Source organism: Monodon monoceros, unplaced genomic scaffold (assembly GCF_005190385.1).
Source record: "Monodon monoceros isolate NGI ecotype Baffin Bay Population unplaced genomic scaffold, NGI_Narwhal_1 Super_Scaffold_18, whole genome shotgun sequence".
Lineage (NCBI taxonomy): Eukaryota > Metazoa > Chordata > Mammalia > Artiodactyla > Monodontidae > Monodon > Monodon monoceros.
In genome coordinates, this window is record NW_021703774.1 from 130348960 (window position 1) to 130369796 (window position 20837).

The window sequence follows — 20837 nt, forward strand, 5'->3', positions numbered from 1 at the left end:
TTTATACTTCCTACCTTTAGCTTTTTGTCTCCCCTCTTACCTCAACCCACTTCACTCTAGTGTCCACCTCTGTTACCTCAGGAAGCTCCCTTTATCAAGATTCCTGATGACGTACTTATGGCTTAACTCAACGGACACTTTTCACGACTCATCTTTCTCAGCAGCACATGACACTGTTGACTATGCCCTCTCTCTGGAAACATTCTCTTCACTTTGCTGTGAGACCACATTCTCCTGGTTTCCCTTCCACCTTACTTAGAATTTCTTCTAAATCTCCTTTTAGGGCTCTTCCCTCTGTAAATGTAGGTGTTCCTCAGAGTTCTTTCTTAAGCCTTCTTTGTTTCTCATGCTGCCATGACTAAGAGAATTAATGTAAAAAATATACATACATCAAATCTTGGCCTTATTCAAATAAACAAGTATTGTAGCAATTGTTTTATGCTCACATAACATGACATGCTTTAAAATGGGTCCTTTCCACTGTGTCAATAACAAGAGCTAAAATTTATACAACCATCTAGGCATAAGGCATAGCTATTTTTTTTAATTTTATTTATTTTTTTAACATCTTTATTGGAGTACAATTGCTTTACAATGGTGTGTTAGTTTCTGCTATATAACAAAGTGAATCAGCTGTACATATACATATATCCCCATATCACCTCCCTCTTGCATCTCCCTCCCACCCTCCCTATCCCACCCCTCTAGGTAGTCACAAAGTACAGAGCTGATCTCCCTGTGCTATGCGACTGCTTCCCACTAGGTATCTATTTTACATTTGGTAGTGTATATATGTCCATGCCACTCTCTCACTTCGTCCCAGCTTACCCTTCCCCCTCCCCATGTCCTCAAGTCCATTCTCTATGTCTGCGTCTTTATTCCTGTCCTGCCCTTAGGTTCTTCAGAACCTTTTTTTTTTTTTTTTAGACTCCATATATATGTGTTAGCATAAGGTATTTGTTGTTCTCTTTCTGACTTAACTTCACTCTGTATGACAGACTCTAGGTCCACCTACCTCACTACAAATAACTCAATTTCATTTCTTTTTATGGCTAATATTCCATTGTATATATGTGCCACATCTTCTTTATCCGTTCATCCGATGATGGACACTTAGGTTGTTTCCATCTCTGGGGTATTGTAAATAGAGCTGCAATGAACATTGTGGTATGTGCCTCTTTTTGAATTATGGTTTTCTCCGGGTAAATGCCCAGTAGTGGGATTGCTGGGTCGTATGGTAGTTCTATTGTTAGTTTTTTAAGGAACCTCCATACTGTTCTCCACAGTGGCTGTACCAATTTACATTCCTACCAACAGCGCAAGAGGGTTTCCTTTTCTCCACACCCTCTCCAGCATTTATTGTTTCTAGATTTTTTGATGATAACCATTCTGAGCATTGTGAGGTGATACCTCATTGTAGTTTTGATTTGCATTTCTCTAATGATTAGTGATGTTGAGCATCCTTTCATGTGTTTGTTGGCAATCTGTATATCTTCTTTGGAGAAATGTCTATTTAGGTCTTCTGCCCATTTTTGGATTGGGTTGTTTGGTTTTTTGATATTGAGCTGCATGAGCTGCTTGTAAATTTTGGAGATTAATCCTTTGTCAGTTGCTTCATTTGCAAATATTTTCTCCCATTCTGAGTGTTGTCTTTTCATCTTGTTTATGGTTTCCTTTTCTGTGCAAAAGCTTTGAAGTTTCATTAGGTCCCATTTGTTTATTTTTGTTTTTATTTCCATTACTCTAGAAGGTGGGTCAAAAAGGATCTTGCTGTGATTTATGTCATAGAGTGTTCTGCTTAAGGCATAGCTATTTTTAAATTTATTTTTCCTGATAATAAAATAACATTTCCTCATGTAGGAAATTTAGAATAATAGTTTTATAAGATATAATATGATATAATATAGCATAATGCAATATCCTAACTTCTGTTAGGAGATACTTACTGTTTACTTCTGACATTTCCTTCTAGATATACTATGTACTCTAACACATGAACACATATATATCTATACATGAATTTATAGTTAAGATAATTATATATTTTCATTTATTTGTATAAGTAGACATTTTCTTTTGTCATTAAAATTATTCATAACTATTTTAATGGCTCCATACATTCTCTCATATGAACATAGAATGAAATACTCAACACATCCATCTATTAAAAAATACTTAGAGTTTTAAATTTTTCTTTTTCTGCATTGATTTACTAGGTTAAAAATTTCAAGTTCCTGACTCTTAACATGTTTAGTCTGGTCATCCACTATAAGAATTATATCTATTTATGTGACCATGAGCATTTGTTTTTCTTATTTCCAAAGAAGTTTTCTATATTTAAAACAATGCCTTGGGCTTCCCTGGTGGCGCAGTGGTTAAGAATCCACCCGCCAATGCAAGGGACAGGGGACTCAGGTTCAAGCCCTGGTCTGGGAAGATCCCACATGCCACAGAGCAACTAAGCCCATGTGCCACAACTACTGAGCCTGTGCTCTAGAGCCCGCAAGCCACAACTACTGAGACCGCATGCCACAACTACTGAAGCCTGCGCGCCTAGAGCCTGTGCTCCACAACAAGAGAAGCCACCACAATAAGAAGCCCGTGCACCACAATGAAAAGTAGCCCCTACTCACCGCAACCAGAAAATAGCCCGCTCACAGCAACAAAGACCCAATGCAGCCAAATATTTAAAAAATAAATAATACTTAAAAAAATAAAATAAAATAAACAAATAAAACAATACCTTGTAATTGTTTTGACTTATGTCTTTAGTTATTAAACAACGTTGAATAATTTTTAGATTTTTGTTTTTTATTTAAATTTCCTACAGGTTTTTTTTTCCCTCTATATTTAATATTAAAATTAAATGGAAGACTACTGAGAGAAAAAGAAGCCTCACGGTGAGGCAATTAAGGAGAGACATAGAGCAGAACTGGAGCTGGCAAACTGCCTTGACTTTCTTCCTTTTCTAGTTGCAAACACTGGAAATACCTGTTAGACTTGTAAGTAAAAAAGATATGTGATAACCTTTACGGTTCATCTTTGACACTGCCGTTTCTTACAGTAAGGGTTTTGGAGCAGATGGACAGCTTATGAGTATATGGAAGATAAAGCCTGAGAAGAGAATAACGTGGTCTCTCTATGGTAAATGATCCCTAGACAAATAACCAATGTTTACTTCTTCATTACGCCATGCTAAGTTACCAATGTTCCCAACGCCATACTAATACCTTACTTTGCTTATGCCAGCCTAGTGCAGATGGAGTCTGCCCTGAGTAACAAAGTGCAAAACTGTTTCTTCCCAGCAAGGAGAATGAGAACTTGAAGGCAGAAACTCAAACAGTACTCCAGAAATCAGTGTCTGGTACTGCAAAGCAGATTAGCAGAGACCCCCCAGCTTCTACTAATCCCATAGATCATCAAATCAATTATGACCCAGATGATGTGGAAAAGAGCAAGCACCCAGAGAAAAACCAGAAACCAGAGGACAACCAGAAACTCCTAACGGGAGCACTCAGTTGCAGATTTCTGGATGGCCAAGTGAGTAACAAATACCTGAACTTTTCTTGGTAATTGGCTAGGAAAATTGAGAGTTAGGTTGGAAACATAGACTCACACCAACACATGCTTCTACTAATGGTAATTAACACATTTTGCATCAGATAGAATTAGAATCATTTTTTTTCATCTGAAAATGAATTTTAAGGTCATTTTGTATATTGCATCTTTGCTGACCACTAACTGAATTGGTCAACCTGTTCTATCTGTGACTAACTCAGCGATAGTTATACAGTGATGTCACCATACATGCAAATTTGGGGTGTGCTAGAGGGGGAGGGTTCGTCTGCTTTAACATTACAGGAAAAGATCATTTATATTCAAAATCCAATGAAATATGTCTAGACATCAAAAAATTATCAGCCTTAAACTATCTTGATATAAATATATTATCACTGCACTCTGTTAAGAATCAACCAAACAATCCACAACAAACTAACTTGGTAATGATGAATCTAAATGATTATTACTTTGTAATTAAAAAGCAAGAGTAGCAGCAATTGAAAACTGGACCCAAATCAAGACAAACTAATGATTCATTGGTAACAAAGTACCATTTCCAAAAATTGCTGAAGTTGCAATTAAACCGACATATAGAGGAGTTTTGCAGTACTGCCAAGCATGAAGTAACAGCCAGACATTTTAGTAGAATACTGACTTAGAGTCTGCAGTAAACTCTAACATAACTATTTTTAGTTTATAATTTTAATAGCCCTTACTAAATCACTCAGATGCTCACTAGTTTCCAGTCATGAGAATATAAAATCCTGTGGATTTGGGATCTTTTGCTCATGAGAACTCTGCAAAGATTAAACTTTGGAGTGGTTACCAGTCCACCAATGGACCTCAGACCATGTTCTGCAAGGTCTCAAACACTGGGGACTTCTCTTTTTCCTTCCTAAAATTTTTATTGATCCTTCTAGTTATAAAATATTATATACTCTTGTAGAAATTTTGTAAAATGGAAGAATATAAATAAGAAGAAATTAAAACTCAATCAAATAGTGGTATATTTCTTTCTCTTCTTTCTTCCATGCATGGACACTGAATATGAACCATTATGTATATACTCTTTATTATCCTGGTCTATTCACTTCATATCAAGAATTCTCCCCCAGCTTCAAAAAATTCATCCTAAGCATCATGTTTATTGTCTCTATGAGAGTCATAATCAGAACTAACACTTATATAGCATTTACTATGTGCCAGGCACTATTCTAAGCTCTTTACATATATTAACTAATTTACTACTCCCCAAGCACCCAATGAGGTAGGAACTCTTATTATCTTCAGATCATATATGAAGGAACTGAAAAACAAAGAGGTCAAGTGCCTTGCCCAGGTCATAAGGCTGAGAAGTGGCAGAGCCACAGTTGAGGCCCAGGTTCTAGGTCCTTAATCCCCAAACTGTATTCATTCTTTTATATGGATATAACATGGCTCATTTAACTAATCCCTTATTGATGGGCATTTAAGTCACTTCTAGTTTTTCTCTTATAAATGAAATTTTGTTTCTTGGCACTCACCCTATCACATCAAGTTACCCATTTGGGGTACAGTTTCTGGATTAGCCATTGTAAAAGGCAGAATGTTCATTGGGTAGGCTGTTCTTGGACCTCCACAATCTGGATTCTTTGCTAGCTCTGTAGTGCCAGAGGGAGATGATTTGTCCCTCCTCTCCCAGTATTCAAGGAGGTTTCTGATGGGAGGCTCAGCAGGGCTAACACCCAGCCACCAAACACAGCAATACCTCATAGGAAGTGGGGGCCTAATTGGTTCTGTCTGCCGAGTGTATGGTCCTGGGCGGCCAGTGGCAGCCACAGTTGCCTGGTACAGAGACCCTCACTACCACCTTGACTAAGTGGTAAAGGGAATCTTGCCACAGTGAAAGAAGTAAACCAATTAGAACTTCTAGATCCTTATTCCTTATATACAGATGAAAATAAGCCTTCCTGCCTGGGATGTAACAGGCAATCTGGACCAGCTGAATTTGCTCTAAAAGAAAAGTAGCTGATAGAGACTTGAGCCAACATGGGTGGGGACAGGCAAGTATGAAACTCTATTCTAAATTACAGATAAATTTAAAGACTATCATTAGTAGGAGGTAAGTAAAGCTGAAAATGTTAAGAGAATCCGTAGTTTCATGTATCCAAGAACAGTAAGGGTAGCTTAGAAATCAACAAATACAAACTTTCATTTCACAAATGAAGAATAAGAGGCCCAGAGAGCTTAAATGATAGTTCAAGGTCTCACAGTTAGAGCCTGGCTCTTCTCACTGCCAGCCCTAGGACCTTTTGTCTCTAAGTCCTCTCCTTCCACGTCTTTGAAAATACATATATGTTGTTTACACTGCTTCTCAGAAGCATCAGCTCTGTCTTCTCTCAAAAAATAAAAAAAAGAATGTATAACTAGAAACAGACTCAGTAGCACAGTTTCAAAAATAAAATTAAAGTGTGCTTTTTGCATCTGGCAGCATGAAAATGAAAGTGTTAGTGTTTTAATTTTAATAATTATCACAGTTGATTGGTAGTATGTTCTTTACAAAGTCCTTTTGCATGTTTTATCTTGTTTGTTCTCCACAAGAGCCGTTGAGGTAGGTAGAGACACATGATGTTATCCTCATTTTACAGATGGATAGACAGATGTCAGGGACATTTCCACTTGACTGTGCATTGGCAGCTGAGCTCCAACAAGTTCAAAGCCAAACCTTTGATCCTACTCTTCTTCCTGTGGTCTGTGTCTCACAGAAAGGTCCCCCAACTCTCCCAGTTGCATAAGCAAGAAATCTGGGCATGCTTTCCTCTTCTCCATCCCTAACTCTGATATCCAACTAATCACTGAGCACTTTAAATTCCGTCTTTTTTATGTCTCTCAAAGTGTCCTCTTCTGTTTCTTCTGCCATCATCCTAGTCAGACCACCATTACACATCAGTAGGAAGATTTTAATTATCTTAAAACAGGACTTATTTTGTTATGCTTTCTTCTCTTTATTGGTCAGCTGTGGTAGTAATAATGCTGTGAGACAAGCAAGCCCAATACTCAGTGGTTTATAACAATAATCGTTTTTGTTCACATCACATATGTGAGTAAGACAGCTTTTACTTATTCCAGTAGGATTTTCGAGGCTTGGCTCCAGACTGCAGATTTGGTTCAGGTCTGCTCTGTTTTTCTTATTGTTCTGAATCCAATGGGCTCCTCAAGGCAAGCTCTTCTCATGGTAATGGAAACATTTCAAAAGGACAAACACAACTGCATTACTCAACCACAAGTACATTTTAAGTCTTTGCTTATGTCATATCCACTAACATCCCACTGGCCAAAGCAAGCCACATGGCAAAGCACAACACCAATGGGGCACGGATATATATATGCTACCTCTTTTAGGAGGAATTTCAAAACCACTGATCAAGTGTAGCCCCTACTTAAAACACTTGAACACCATTGTTTAATCGTCAGTGCCCTAGTAGAAAATTCAAACTCCTTGACTTACTGTACCGACTCAACTCTGTTCACTATCTACTTCCCTTCAATCCCCACCTTTCACTAAACTGAACTTCTATGTCCCAAATAGAGTTCTGCTTTTTTTTATCTCCTATCCTTTGACCATGCAATTACTTTTATGTGAAATTCTCTTCCCTCCTTCTCTATTTAACTCCTAATTACATCGGGGTCTCAACACAGATATCAAGTCTATCAAGAAACATCACTGTCTCACCACCAAAACTGCCTTTTCTAAGGTACATCTACATCAATTTGTGCATATGGCAGATGTTATTATACTATTAAAATAGTTTGTTTCCTTGTCTATCTCCTTCCATGAGTCTTTAAATTCCTTGAGAATATTCATTTTTGTTTCCAAAGTGTGTCTCTCTATATATTAACCCAAAGCCAACATATTATTTAATGGAGAAACACTAGAGGCTTTCACATTAGAGTCAGGAGAAGTCAAAGTACCCAATATCTCTGCTGGGTTTTACTATATGTTGGAGGTATTAGCTAATATAATTAAACAAGAGAAAGCAACCCAGGCATAATAATTAAAAAGGAGGAAAAACTCTTTTCAGATGGTAAGATTATATATATAAACTATCATAATTTCTAATGAAGAAACTATTAAAACAGTAAGAGGGGCTTTCCTGATGGCCCAATAGTTAAGAATCTGCCCACCAATGCAGGGGACACGGGTTTGATCCCCTGTCCAGGAAGATCCCACATGCCACGGAGCAACTAAGCCTGTGCACCACAACTACTGAGCCTGCGCTCTAGAGCCCTTGAGCGACAACTACTGAAGCCCACGTGCCTAGAGCTCATGCTCTGTAACAAGAGAAGCCACCGTGATGAGAAGCCCTTTCACCACAACGAAGAGTATCCCCCGCTCGCTGCAACTAGAGAAAGCCTGCACACAGCAACAAAGACCCAAGGCAGCCAAAAATAAATAAATAAATTTATTTATTTATTTAAAAAAAGAACAGTAAGAGAATTTGGCAAGATAGAGTTATAGCATCAATATCCACAAATCAATGGCTTTCATATATATATATATATATATACACACACACACACACATACATACGTACAAAAACTAGTTAGAAAATAAAATGGAAAACATCATTTACAATAGAAAATAGATACTTAACTAAATTAACTAAATAAATAAACACATAGGTATAAACTGAACAAGAAATAATGTCCAAACATTTATGAGGAAAAATATAAAATACTCTTGAAAAACATGAACATATTTGAATGATGGAAAGACATGCTATTATATTCTTGTACAGAAAAAATTAACATCATCAATTTGCATCAAAATCCCAATGACCTTTTTTGTATAAATGTAAAAACTCATCCTAAAATTCATATGGTATCTCAAGGGACTTTGAATATCCAAAACAATCCTGAAAAAGAATAAAGCTGGAGGACTTATACTTTCTGATTTCAAAACTAACTGCAAAGATACGATAATAAAAATGGTATAGTACTGGCATAAAGACAGACATATGGACCAATGGAATAGAATAGGGAGTCCAAAAATACACCTTCACATATATGCTCAAATGATTTTTTTTTTAGATTTATTTATTTATTTATTTTTGGGTCTTCGTTGCTGTGCGTGGGCTTTCTCTAGCTGCAGGGAGCAGGGGCTACTCTTCGTTGTGGTGCGCGGGCTTCTTATTGTGGTGGCTTCTCTTGTTGAAGAGCACGAGCTCTAGGGTGTGCAGGCTTTAGTAGTTGCGGCGCATGGGTTCAGTAGTTGTGCCTCACAGGCTCTAGAGCACAGGCTCAGTAGTTGTGGCTCACGGGCTTAGTTGCTCCGTGGCATGTGGGATCTTCCCGGACCAGGGCTCAAACCCGTGTCTCCTGCATTGGCAAGCGGATTCTTAGCCACTATGCCACCAGGGAAGCCGGAAATGATTTTTTGACAAGGATGCCAAGATGATTCAATTGGAAAAAGACGTTTTTTTTCAACAAATGGTACTGGGAAAACTGGATATCTGCATACAAAAGTATGATCACCATATACAAAAATTAACTCAAAACAAATCTATGACTTAAATTTAAGATCTAAACCTATAAAACTCTTAAAAGGAAAAATAGGGAAAAACCTTCACATTAGATCTGGCAGTGATTTCTTGGATCTGACCCCAAAGGCACAGGCACCAGAATAAAAAATTGACAAACTGGATTTCATGAAAATTTTAAAATGTTGTGCATCAAGAGACACTATCAAGAGAGTAGAAAGGCAGCCCACAGAATGGGAGAAAATATGTGCAAAACATAAATCTGATCAGGGGATTAATGTCCAGAATATATAGAGAAATCCTAAAGCTCAAAAACAACAACAAAAACAACCTGATTCAAAAATGGGCAAAGGCCTTGTATAGACATTTCTCCAAAGAAGATACACAATGACCAATACGCACATGAAAAGATATTCAACATCACTATCACATTAGCGAAATGCAAATCAAAACTATAATGAGGTACCACCTCACACGCATTAGGATAGCTACTAGTAAAAAAAAAAAAAAATGAAAGAAAGGAAAAAAACAGAAAATAACAATGTTGGCAAGGATATAGAGAAATTGGAACGCTTGTGCACTGTTAGTGAGAATGTAATATGGTACAGCCGCTGTGCAGCAGTTTCTCAAAAAGTTAAAAATAGAATTACCATTAGGTCCAGCTAGTCCACTTCTGGTAATACACAAAAGAGTTGAAAGGAAGGTCTCAAGGAGATATTTGTACAGCCATGTTCATAGCAGCATTATCACAATAGCTAAAATGGAGAAGAAACCCAAATGTCCATCACCAGATGAATGGATAAGCAAAATGTGGTGTATGCCTACAATGGAATATTATTCAGCCTTAAAAATGTAGGAAAGTCTGATACAGGCTACAACACGGATAATTTTCACATTTGCTAAGTGAAATAAGCCTGTTACAAAAAGGCAAATACTGTATGTTCCACTTATACAAGATACTCAGAATAGTCAAATCATAGGGACAGAAAGTAGAATGGTGGTGCCAGGGCCTGAGGGGAGGAGGGAATAGGCAGTTGTTTAATAGGTATAGAGTTTCAGTTTTGTATGATAAAAAGAGTTCTGTGGATGCATGGTGGTGATGGTTGCACAATAACATGAGTAGACTTAATACCACTGAACTGTGCACTTAAAAATGGTGAAGATAATGAATTTTATGTCATGTGTATTTTACCACAATTCTGAAGAATGGGAAAAAATATGAACAAAATCAAGATGTCAATCCTCCCTGAGGTAATTTATAAACTTAATGTGATTCCAGTAAAACTAGTATCAGATTTTTGTTTTGTAAATAGTCAAATTGGTTATAAAGTTAATTTGAAATAATAAACAAGCAAGAATAGTCAGTAAAACCCTGAATAGAAAAGCAGTGGGTACATGGCTAGCATTACCAGATATAAAATGTAAAATCTCTGTCTCTAAAATAGTGTTATTTTGGCACATAAATAGATGAGACTAATAGAATTGAAAAAAAAAGTGAAGAAATAGACCCAATGGCATATTGCAATTTTGTGTATAATAAAGATGACATCACAAATTAGTAGGGAAAACACAGACTTTTTAATAAGCAATATAGGATTATCTAGCCACAGAGAACATTTTAAATCATGTATATTCTTCACATATTATACATGTAACGATATATACCAGGATGTATTCCAAATGGATCAGGGATTTAATATAAAAAATAACTGCACAGTAGTACAAGAAAATGGGCAATTTCCTCTATAATCTGAGATAAGGGAAAATTTTCTCAACTGTGACTCAACATGCAGATACAATAAGGAAAAACGTGATAATTTTGATTACACATATGTGGCCAGAACCACCATCCGCAAAGCACATAGATTCTTAACAAACTGGGGGAAATATCTGCAACTTATGTCATAGATAAATATATCCCTAACAGAATCTTCTGTCTAAAAATTAAGAAGAAAAAAGACAGTAAACTATTAGAAAAATGAACAAAATATAGGAACAGACAGGTCACAGAATGATAAATATAAATGACCCTTAAACATATCAAAAGATACAGCCTTGCTCTTAATAAAAGGAATGTAAGTTAAAACCACCTTGAGATATAATTTCTCACCTATTACACTGGCAAAAGTCCAGAAAATTGACAACATACTTTGTTAGAAGGTGGAGGAAATTTAAAATGGAACAACCACTTTGGAAGGAAATTAGGCAATAATCAGCAAAGCTACTTATGTATGAATTTTTTGACATGAAAATCTCACTTTCAGAAATCTATCCCAAAGGTATACTGGAAATATGTTTAACAATTTATGTAGAAGGTATTCGTTGCAGCATTACTGATTATATCAAAAACTGTAAACAACCTAAATTTCCATCAATAAGGGACAGGTTGAAAAAACTAAGGTACATCCATACATGGAGTATTATAAAAACTTTAATAAAACTGTAGAAAGTAATGATGAATCTCACTATATATATGAATCATATATATACACACATATATATAATTGTATGGCTATATACATACTATATATCATTGTATGGAATAATATAGCTAGATATACTATTAATTAAACAAAAGCAAAGTGAAGAAAAGTATGTAGATTATGCTTCTAAATATCTATTATTGCTTATGTTTTTAAAAATGAAAGAATTAATGAAAACTTTTTTTTTAAAACATGGTTCCCTATTGGGACTAGAGGGAATATAATGGAGGGATCAAGAATAGAAACCACAAATCTCTGACTAAATCTTGTTCTGTAGATTTGGCTTTGGAACTATTTAAATATTTTACATAAATATAAAACTAACTTAAATGTTTAAAAAAATCAAGCCCTAAAAATTGAAAACAAAATAAAGTAAGTCTGTTTTAGTTATCTATTGCTGCATAACAAGTTATCTGAAAAGGTGACCACTTAAACCAATAACCATATATTATCTCTCACTGTTTCTGAGGGACAAGAATCCAGGAATAGCTTAGATGAGTAGTTCTCGCTCAAGGTCTCCCATGAAATTTCATGCCAAATGTCAGCAGGAATGCAGTCACCTGAAGGTTTACCCAGGGCTAGAAGATCCACTTCGAGGCCCCTTTGAGTGGCTATTGACAGAGGCCTCAGTTACTTGCTGGCTGTGGCCAGAGATATTGTCTGTTTTCAATTTGGGCTTCTCCATAGGGCTGCTTGTGACATGGTATCTGGCTTTCCCAAGATAAGTTATCCCAGAAAGAGAGAGAGAGAGTGAGCATGTGTGTGCACAACCAAAACTGAAGCCCCAATGTCTTAATAACCTAATCTCAGAAGTGGCATACCATCACTTGTACAGTGTTCTTCTATTGGTTATCCAAACTAATTCTAATTAAGTGTGGAAGGGAAGGCCTGCATAAGAACATGAGTACTAGGAGGCAGGGATCACTGGGCCCGCCTTGGAGACTAGCTACCACATGAACCTATGTATTAATTGACAGCAAAACCAAAGAGCGTGGAACTATTGTAAATAACTTTAAAACATAATAACTTCACTGTATGTCTCTAGTGGGGTATATACTCTAAGGAAAATTTTTTTGAAAAAATACCTTTAAAGGTTTTCAGTAACCATTATGTTGATATTGTTCTTCTGTATGTGTATTGGGGGATAAAGCAAATGAGTCACCATCTTGGTGGTTTTGGGACTTGGAATTTCTAGTGTAGGAGAAATGAAATATAATATTGATGAGACAATATAAAACTATACTCCTATGTCTGATTTGGAAATATCAGTATGAACTCTTTTTAAAAAAAAATACATTTCCTAGCCTTGTCCATTGAAAAATGTAGAAACAATCCCATGTAAATGAGCACCCTACCACCTGCATTGTGTTCAGTAAATTCTAAAGGCTGATTCCAGCTTTGAGCCTGTAACATCTGCTTACACCAAAAACATGTGAAAAGAAAGGTAGGAGGGTAGGAAGAACTAGAAATTTTTTTTTTTTTTTTTTTGGCTGCATTGTATCTTCGCTGCTGCATGAGAGCTTTCTCTAGTTGCAGCGAGCAGAGGCTACTCTTCATTGTGGTGCACGGGCTCTAGGCTTCAGTAATTGTGGTGCACAGGCTTAGTTGCTCCACGGCATGTGGGATTTTCCCAGCAGGGCTTGAACCCATGTCCCCTGCACTGGCAGGTAGATTCTTAACCACTGCACCACCAGGGAAGTCCAGGAAGAACTAGAAATTTTAAAAGATGTAAGTGATATTAGCCAGTTGCAATATGTGGATATTATTTGGCTCCTGATTTGAATAAACAAACTAATAATACTATTTATCAGATAACTGGGGGATTTTGAACACTCACTAGGTAGTTGATGATATTAAGGAATTACTGTTAATAAGGAATTTTTTAGTGTAATAATGTAATTGTGGTTATGTTAGCAAAGAATCTTTATCCTTTGGTCAGTGGTTCACAAATTTTATTGTGCATTAGAATTACTGGAGTACTTCTTAAAACACAGATTTCTAGGCTCCCAACCCTAGAAATTCTCATTCAGTGGGTCTAGGGTTGGTCTTGAGAATTCACATTTCTAACAAGTTTCCAGGTGGTGCTGAGGCTTGTGACCCAAGGACCACACTGTAAAACTCACTGCTTTATAAATACATGCTAAAACAATGCAGATGAAATAATACACTGTCTGGGGTTCACGTCATCTCTGGTGGGGGGTGATGTGGACATAAAAAACAAGGTTTCCAGTTGATAACTGAAGCTTGGTGATGAGTATACGGAGTTTCATCATACTATTCTCGCTACATGTGCCTATGTGTAAAGTTTTCCATAATTAGAAGTTAAAATTTAAATAAAATATAAATTTTACAAAAATAAATAAGCCAAATGATTAACTCTAATATTTACTGTATTCATATGTTTAAAGTATATATTTAAATCATATATATATTAATTTGGAAATACTATTTTTTCAATTCTACATTTCTCAAAAACTATCAGATATTTTACATGCATCTTTCTCATGGTTGTATTTATTATCACTAGTGTGCTTTTTTGAGCCATTTAGCAGCCTTCTAGAATGCATCAAGACCTTGGCCTAAGTTATTTAAGAAATAGAACTTTTCAACTCTGCATTTAATGCTGTCTCTGTAAATTTTCACCCAAGTCACAGCTATCCATTGCCTAATATTAAGACAGTTGGTTGTGTTCACTTGTCTTGGTGCAGAGTATTCATGTCTTCTACAATATAGCCACTTAAAAATAGTTTTATTTATAAGCCATCTCTTTAAAAGAATTGTTTACACTTCCAACACTTTCAAGTTCTAACGCCCAAGGACAGTTGCTGAATCTGTGTTAAATTTCTCTGCTTCATTTGTACCGATTCTCTGAGGTCAATATTACAAAACTAGCATCGCTCAAAGTCATTTCAGGCTACTGTGTTATCCATTCCCAAGCAATATTTTGTGATTCAAAGTAAAACAAATGAGCGTTCTGCCTATGTTTTCCTCTAAGAGTTTGATAGTTTCTGGCCTTACATTTAGGTCTTTAATCCATTTTGAGCTTATTTTTGTGTATGGTGTTAGAGAGTGATCTAATCCAAAAATGGGCAGAAGACCTAAATAGACATTTCTCCAAAGAAGGTATACAGACTGCCAACAAACACATGGAAGAATGCTCAACATCATTAATCATTAGAGAAATGCAAATCAAAACTACAATGAGATACCATCTCACACCAGTCAGAATGGCCATCATCAAAACATCTAGAAACAATAAATGCTGGAGAGGGTGTGGAGAAAAGGGGACACTCTTGCACTGCTCGTGGGAATGTGAATTGGTACAGCCATTATGGACAACAGTATGGAGGTTCCTTAAAAAACTACAAATAGTACTACCATATGACCCAGAAAACCCACTACTGGGCATATACCCTTAGAAAACCATAATTCAAAAAGAGTCATGTACCAAAATGTTCATTGCAGCTCTATTTACAATAGCCAGGAGATGGAAACAACCTAAGTGTCCATCATCAGATGAATGGATAAAGAAGATGTGGCACATATATACAATGGAATATTACTCAGCCATAAAAAGAAATGAAATTGAGGTATTTGTAATGAGGTGGGTGGACCTAGAGTCTGTCATACAGAGTGAAGTAAGTCAGAAAGAGAAAGACAAATACCGTATGCTAACACATATATATGGAATTTAGGGGAAAAAAATGTCATGAAGAACCTAGGGGTTAGACAGGAATAAAGACACAGACCTACTAGAGAATGGACTTGAGGATATGGGGAGAGGGAAGGGTAAGCTGTGACAAAGCGAGAGAGTGGCACGGACATATATATACTACCAAACGTAAAATAGATAGCTAGTGGGAAGCAGCCACATAGCACAGGGGGATCAGCTCGTGCTTTGTGACCACCAAGAGGGGTGGGATAGGGAGGGTGGGAGGGAGGGAGACGCAAGAGGGAAGAGATATGGGAACATATGTATATGTATAACTGATTCACTTTGTTATAAAGCAGAAACTAGCACACCATTGTAAAGCAATTATACTCCAATAAAAATGTTAAAAAAAAAAAAGTAAAACAAATGAGAGAAAGCTGTAGTATCAGAGACTTTATAGGTACTCTGACAACCCCTGAAGTCAGAAACATAGTGATTCTTGATCAGAATTTCCCATTTTATCTCCTTTGACAATTTAGGAACACTCTTTGCTTTTGAAAAACAGCCCAGGATGATTTATATCAGTGAAGGAAGAAGTCTGAGGCCTGGCATGCCCTTGGCCTGAACAAGACATCATCATCATTCTGACACTGTCTTTCTTGGTTTCTTCTTCAAGTTCAGTGTTTTTCTTGACGCTGGGAGTCAGCAGGATACAAGAGAGTTCTGGCCCTCATAGGGTTCTAAAGAAGCATTTATCAACACATCATTCTCATGGAGTCAAGGTGTTCTTTAGTCCCCTTTATTTCCATTTATACACCAAATTTATTGAGTGCCTTTATCTTTGGCACTAGAGATACAGGTGAACAAGGCAGGTATGATTGCTGACCACCCCTCATAGATCTTTTGGAAGGAGATACACAAAAAAATAGCAAACAAATTCATAATATAGTTGTACAATATGCAAAATATTTAAAATACATTATGGCATTCATTCTTCACAGCATTCCTGGGAGCACAATATATTTTCCCCTTTCCATAGGCAAGGCCATAAAATTTAGTCTGTAATGTCTAGGCCAAAAGATCTATGAGGGGCAGTCATCAATCATACCTGTCTTGTTCACCTGTATCTCTAGTGCCAAAGATAAAGGCACTCAATAAATTTGCTGTATAAATGGGAATAAAGGGACTAAAGAACACCTTGACTCCATGAGAATGATAAGTGTTGATAAATGCATCTTTAGAATACTGTAATATAGAAGTGTATCAATTCTCAGAGGCAGAAAATATTTATATGTACCTGAAAATATAAATATTTTATATTACAAGTATTTATAAAGAAACGTATTGTTCTGAGAACACTATGTCTGAAATACCTAACTAAATACCTTGCAGAATGAAACTGTTCTGTGGACAGACTGTGTAATCGTTCTCATCCCAGAGGAAAGGTGAAAAGCAGGGTCCAAATCTTATCTGCATAATTTACTAGGGAGTAAATTTTGGGCAAGTCTAGCCTAGTGCTAGATCTACTAAAAACATTGCCATGACTCCCCACTGCCGTCAGGATAAAACACAGATACTAACAAGAGTTAAGGCTATTCATCTCCTTTCTCCTGTCTCCCTCTCCAGCCTTGCCTTTTGTCTTTCCAAAAACTTAAGTGATGCTCTGAGAGCATCCATTACTCTCTTTTAGGCACGTGTGCGCACCTTTGAGGTTTTCTACATCCAGTTTCCTTTTCCTGTACTCTTCCTTCTTCTCTTCTCCTCTTTATTCCCCTTTATTCCCATTCCGTCTATCACGGAAGTCTCCACTCCTTAGCCTATCCAAATCTAGCTCATCTTTCAAGCTTAGACTTAAATGTCATTGCTTCCAGACCTGGACCACCAAGTCCAGATTAGATGGACCCATGGGATGCTCTAATAGTGTCCCTTACCATCCCATGGTGTACTGTCACAGTCGCTTGCCATGCCTCTCATTATCTGCAAGCTCTGTGAGAGCAGAGGCCATATCTGTTTTATTCACTGTAGGGCCTGTCACAGTGCCTGGCCTAGCCTAGGCAAGCCATAAATATTTCTTAAATGAAGGAATACAGTTACTTAACTTCTTTAAGCCTCAGCATTCCAAATATAAAAAGGTACAAATACTACCTACCTTATAGGGTTGTTGTACGGATTAAATTGAATGATATAAACAAAGTACTCATACTGGTACCTTGTAGAGAGTATGTGCCCAATATATGTCGTGTTATTTTATTATGCCTATTTTAGAACCCTCTGCCACTCCTCACTCTGCCCACTCTAGAGACCCTCTTGATTTTTCTTTAAAATGTTTCATGACTATACAGCGTCTGTAGGTTGCTATTCATACTGATAGGTTATTCAATATAACTATCAATTGAGTACAGACACTCAGTTTTCAATGAATCCTTCTGATAATGTCTCCTTTCAATTACTTGACATTAAAAATAGCTAAGTGATTCAATTTGTACCCAGGATTTTATTTTAATCAGGTATGGCAAGGTGACGCATATAGAAGGAACTGCCTTTCAAAGAATGTATTATTTACATTTCCCAGTGAAAAGGGGGCATGCCACACCATGCAGGGCCACATGTGGAAGCACCAAAGTCAATCAGGGGGCAGAGGAGTGAGGGGAGAGCACAGGCCACAGCCTTTACTGGGGTTTCCGTGGGAAAGGTAATGCAGGGCAGGGTAAATAGATCAGAACTGGCTGGTCTGAACAATTCCAGTGGGCTTTGGGCCCACTGGAGGCCCAAAGAGGGGCTGTCCCCTGTCTGATATCTGGACCTGGGTAGATTTAGGGTGGGGGAAATATTGGCTTGGTGTGTGAGAGTTAGATAAAGGAGATGGTTGGAGATATGGACTTGGGATTGGTTGGTTCACATATTAAAGATGTATTAGCAGGCAAGCTGCTTACTATCTCTAGGAATTACTTAGCCCTTGAAGGGGCAGCCTCCTCCAGCCAGCAAGGCCCGCAAGATGTCAAACCATCATAAAATACAGAAAATAAAAAACATTATTAATACATCATACACCATGGCATGAGGGAATGGGATTTTATCATTGACCCTTGTTCCATCATTTATTCTGTTGTAACCTTTAATAACATTGCTCTTGGGGTGTAATATTCTGGGTGTTTTAATCTCTTCTATTCCATTCTTGACAAAGCTCACAATTGCCTTTGCTGCCCTTCTTGAATCTGCTAATTGAAACAGCCCAAGGATAGCCCTATCTCTAATAATAGCCCTCCATTTGCCTATAAACATCTTATGGTCTACCTATTTTTTTCTTTGTCACAGACACCTTCTTTATTGCATAAATGAAAAAGTGTCTAATTGTCCATTTATTTATCAAACTTGTGTTAACTGCATAATGATGAAGTTAATGTTTAGGTAACCTTTCTCTTCTGTGGGGATTCAATGACTCAATGACCACATGGGCTGAAGTCATTTGGAACTGTGAATGTGTTTTAAGTATTTGTTGACTCGGACTTCCCTGGTGGTGCAGTGGTTAAGAATCCACCTGGTTCCCCGGGAGAACGCACGGCGGGCCTCAGGCTGGAGCAACGTCACGCCGGCCTCTGCCGCCGCAGGCCCGCCCCGCACGCAGTGCCCCTCCCCCCCCACCCCCGGCCTGAGTGAGCCGGAGCCCCCGAATCAGCGGCTCCTTTAACCCCGTCCTGTCTGAGCAAAAAACAGACGCCCTCCAGCGACCTACACGCAGAGGCAGGGCCAAATCCAAAGCTGGGCTCCTGTGAGCTGTGAGAACAAAGAAGAGAAAGGGAAATCTCTCCCAGCAGCCTCAGAAGCAGCGGATTAAAGCTCCACAATCAACTTGATATACCCTGCATCTGTGGAATACCTGAATAGACAAGGAATGATCCCAAATTGAAGAGGTGGACTTTAGGAGCAAGATCTATGATTTTTTTTCCCTTTTCCTCTTTTTGTGAATGTGTACGTGTATGCTTCTGTGTGAGATCTTGTCTGTATAGTCTTGCTTCCACCATTTGTCCTAGGGCTGTATCCGTCCATGGGTTTTTTTAAAAACTTTTTTTCTTAATAATTAATATTGATTATAATAACTTTATTATACTTTACCTTCGCTCTTTCTTTCTTTCTTTCCTTCCTTCCTTCCCTCCTTTAGACAACGAATCACCCCAAATTGAGGAGGTGGTCTCTGAGAGCAAGATTTATGATTTTTCCCCCTTTACCTCTTTTTGTGAGGGTGTATGTGTATGCTTCTGTGTAAGATTTTCTCTGTATAGCTTTGCTTCCAACATTTGTCCTAAGGTTCTATCCGTCCCTTTTTTTTTCTAAATATTTTTTAATTCAATAACTATATTATACTTTATTTTATTTTTACTGTATCTTCTTTCTTTCTGTCTTTTTTTCCTTCTTTCCCTCCTTCCTTCCTTCCTCCCTCCCTCCCTCCCTCCTTTCTTTCCTTCTTTGCTTCTTTCTTCCTTCCTTCCTTTCCTCCTTTCCTTCTTTCTTTCCTCATACTTCTACTAATTCTCTCTACTTTTTCTCCCTTTTATTCTGAGCCGTGTGGATGAAAGGCTCTTGGTGCTCCAGCCAGGAGTCAGGGCTCTGCCTCTGAGGTAGGAGAGCCAACTTTAGGTCACTGGTCAACAAGAGACCTCCCAGCTCCACATAATATTAAACGGCGGAAATCTCACAGAGACCTCCATCTTAAAACCAGCACCCAGCTTCACTCAACGACCAGCAAGCCACAGTGCTGGACAACCTATGCCAAACAACTAGGAAAACAGGAACACAACCCCACCCATTAGCAGAGAGGTGGCCTAAAATCATAATAAGGCCACAGACACCCCAAAACACACCACCAGACGTGAACCTGCCCACTAGAGAGACAAGGTCCAGCCTCATCCATCACAACACAGGCACTAGTCCCCTCCACCAGGAAGCCTACACAACCCACTGAAACAACCTTAGCCACTGGAGACAGACATCAAAAACAACGGGAACTACGAACGTGCAGCCTGCAAAAAGGAGACCCCAAACACAGTAAGATAAGCAAAATGAGAAGACAGAAAAACACACAGCAGATGAAGGAGCAAGATAAAAATGCACCAGACCTAACAAATGAAGAGGAAATAGGCAGTCTACCTGAAAAAGAATTCAGAATAATGATAGTAAGGATGATCCAAAATCTTGGAAATAGAATGGACAAAATGCAAGAAACAGTTAACAAGGACCTAGAAGAAATAAAGATGAAACAAGCAACGATGAACAATGCAATAAAGGAAATTAAAAATACTCTAGAAGGGATCAATAGCAGAATAACTGAGGCAGAAGAACAGATAAGTGACCTGGAAGATAAAGTAGTGGAAATAACTACTGCAGAGCAGAATAAAGAAAAAAGAATGAAAAGAACTGAGGACAGTCTCAGAGACCTCTGGGACAACATTAAACACACCAACATTCGAATTATAGGGGTTCCAGAAGAAGAGAAAAAGAAAGGAACTGAGAAAATATTTGAAGAGATTATAGTAGAAAACTTCCCTAATATGGGAAAGGAAATAGTTAATCAAGTTCAGGAAGCACAGAGAGTCCCATACAGGATAAATACAAGGAGAAATACAC

The 20837-nt window shown here is 37.7% G+C and overlaps 1 protein-coding gene across 1 annotated transcript in view; it reads left to right on the forward strand.

Annotated features, from left to right (window-relative positions):
- The window catches only part of CUNH1orf87 (chromosome unknown C1orf87 homolog), a 120964-nt gene that overhangs the window by 16616 nt on the left and 83511 nt on the right, over window positions 1-20837 (forward strand). Inside the window, 1 exon segment of the mRNA XM_029226996.1 lies at window positions 3306-3540. Within this exon segment, the coding sequence (XP_029082829.1) occupies window positions 3306-3540 (235 nt within the window).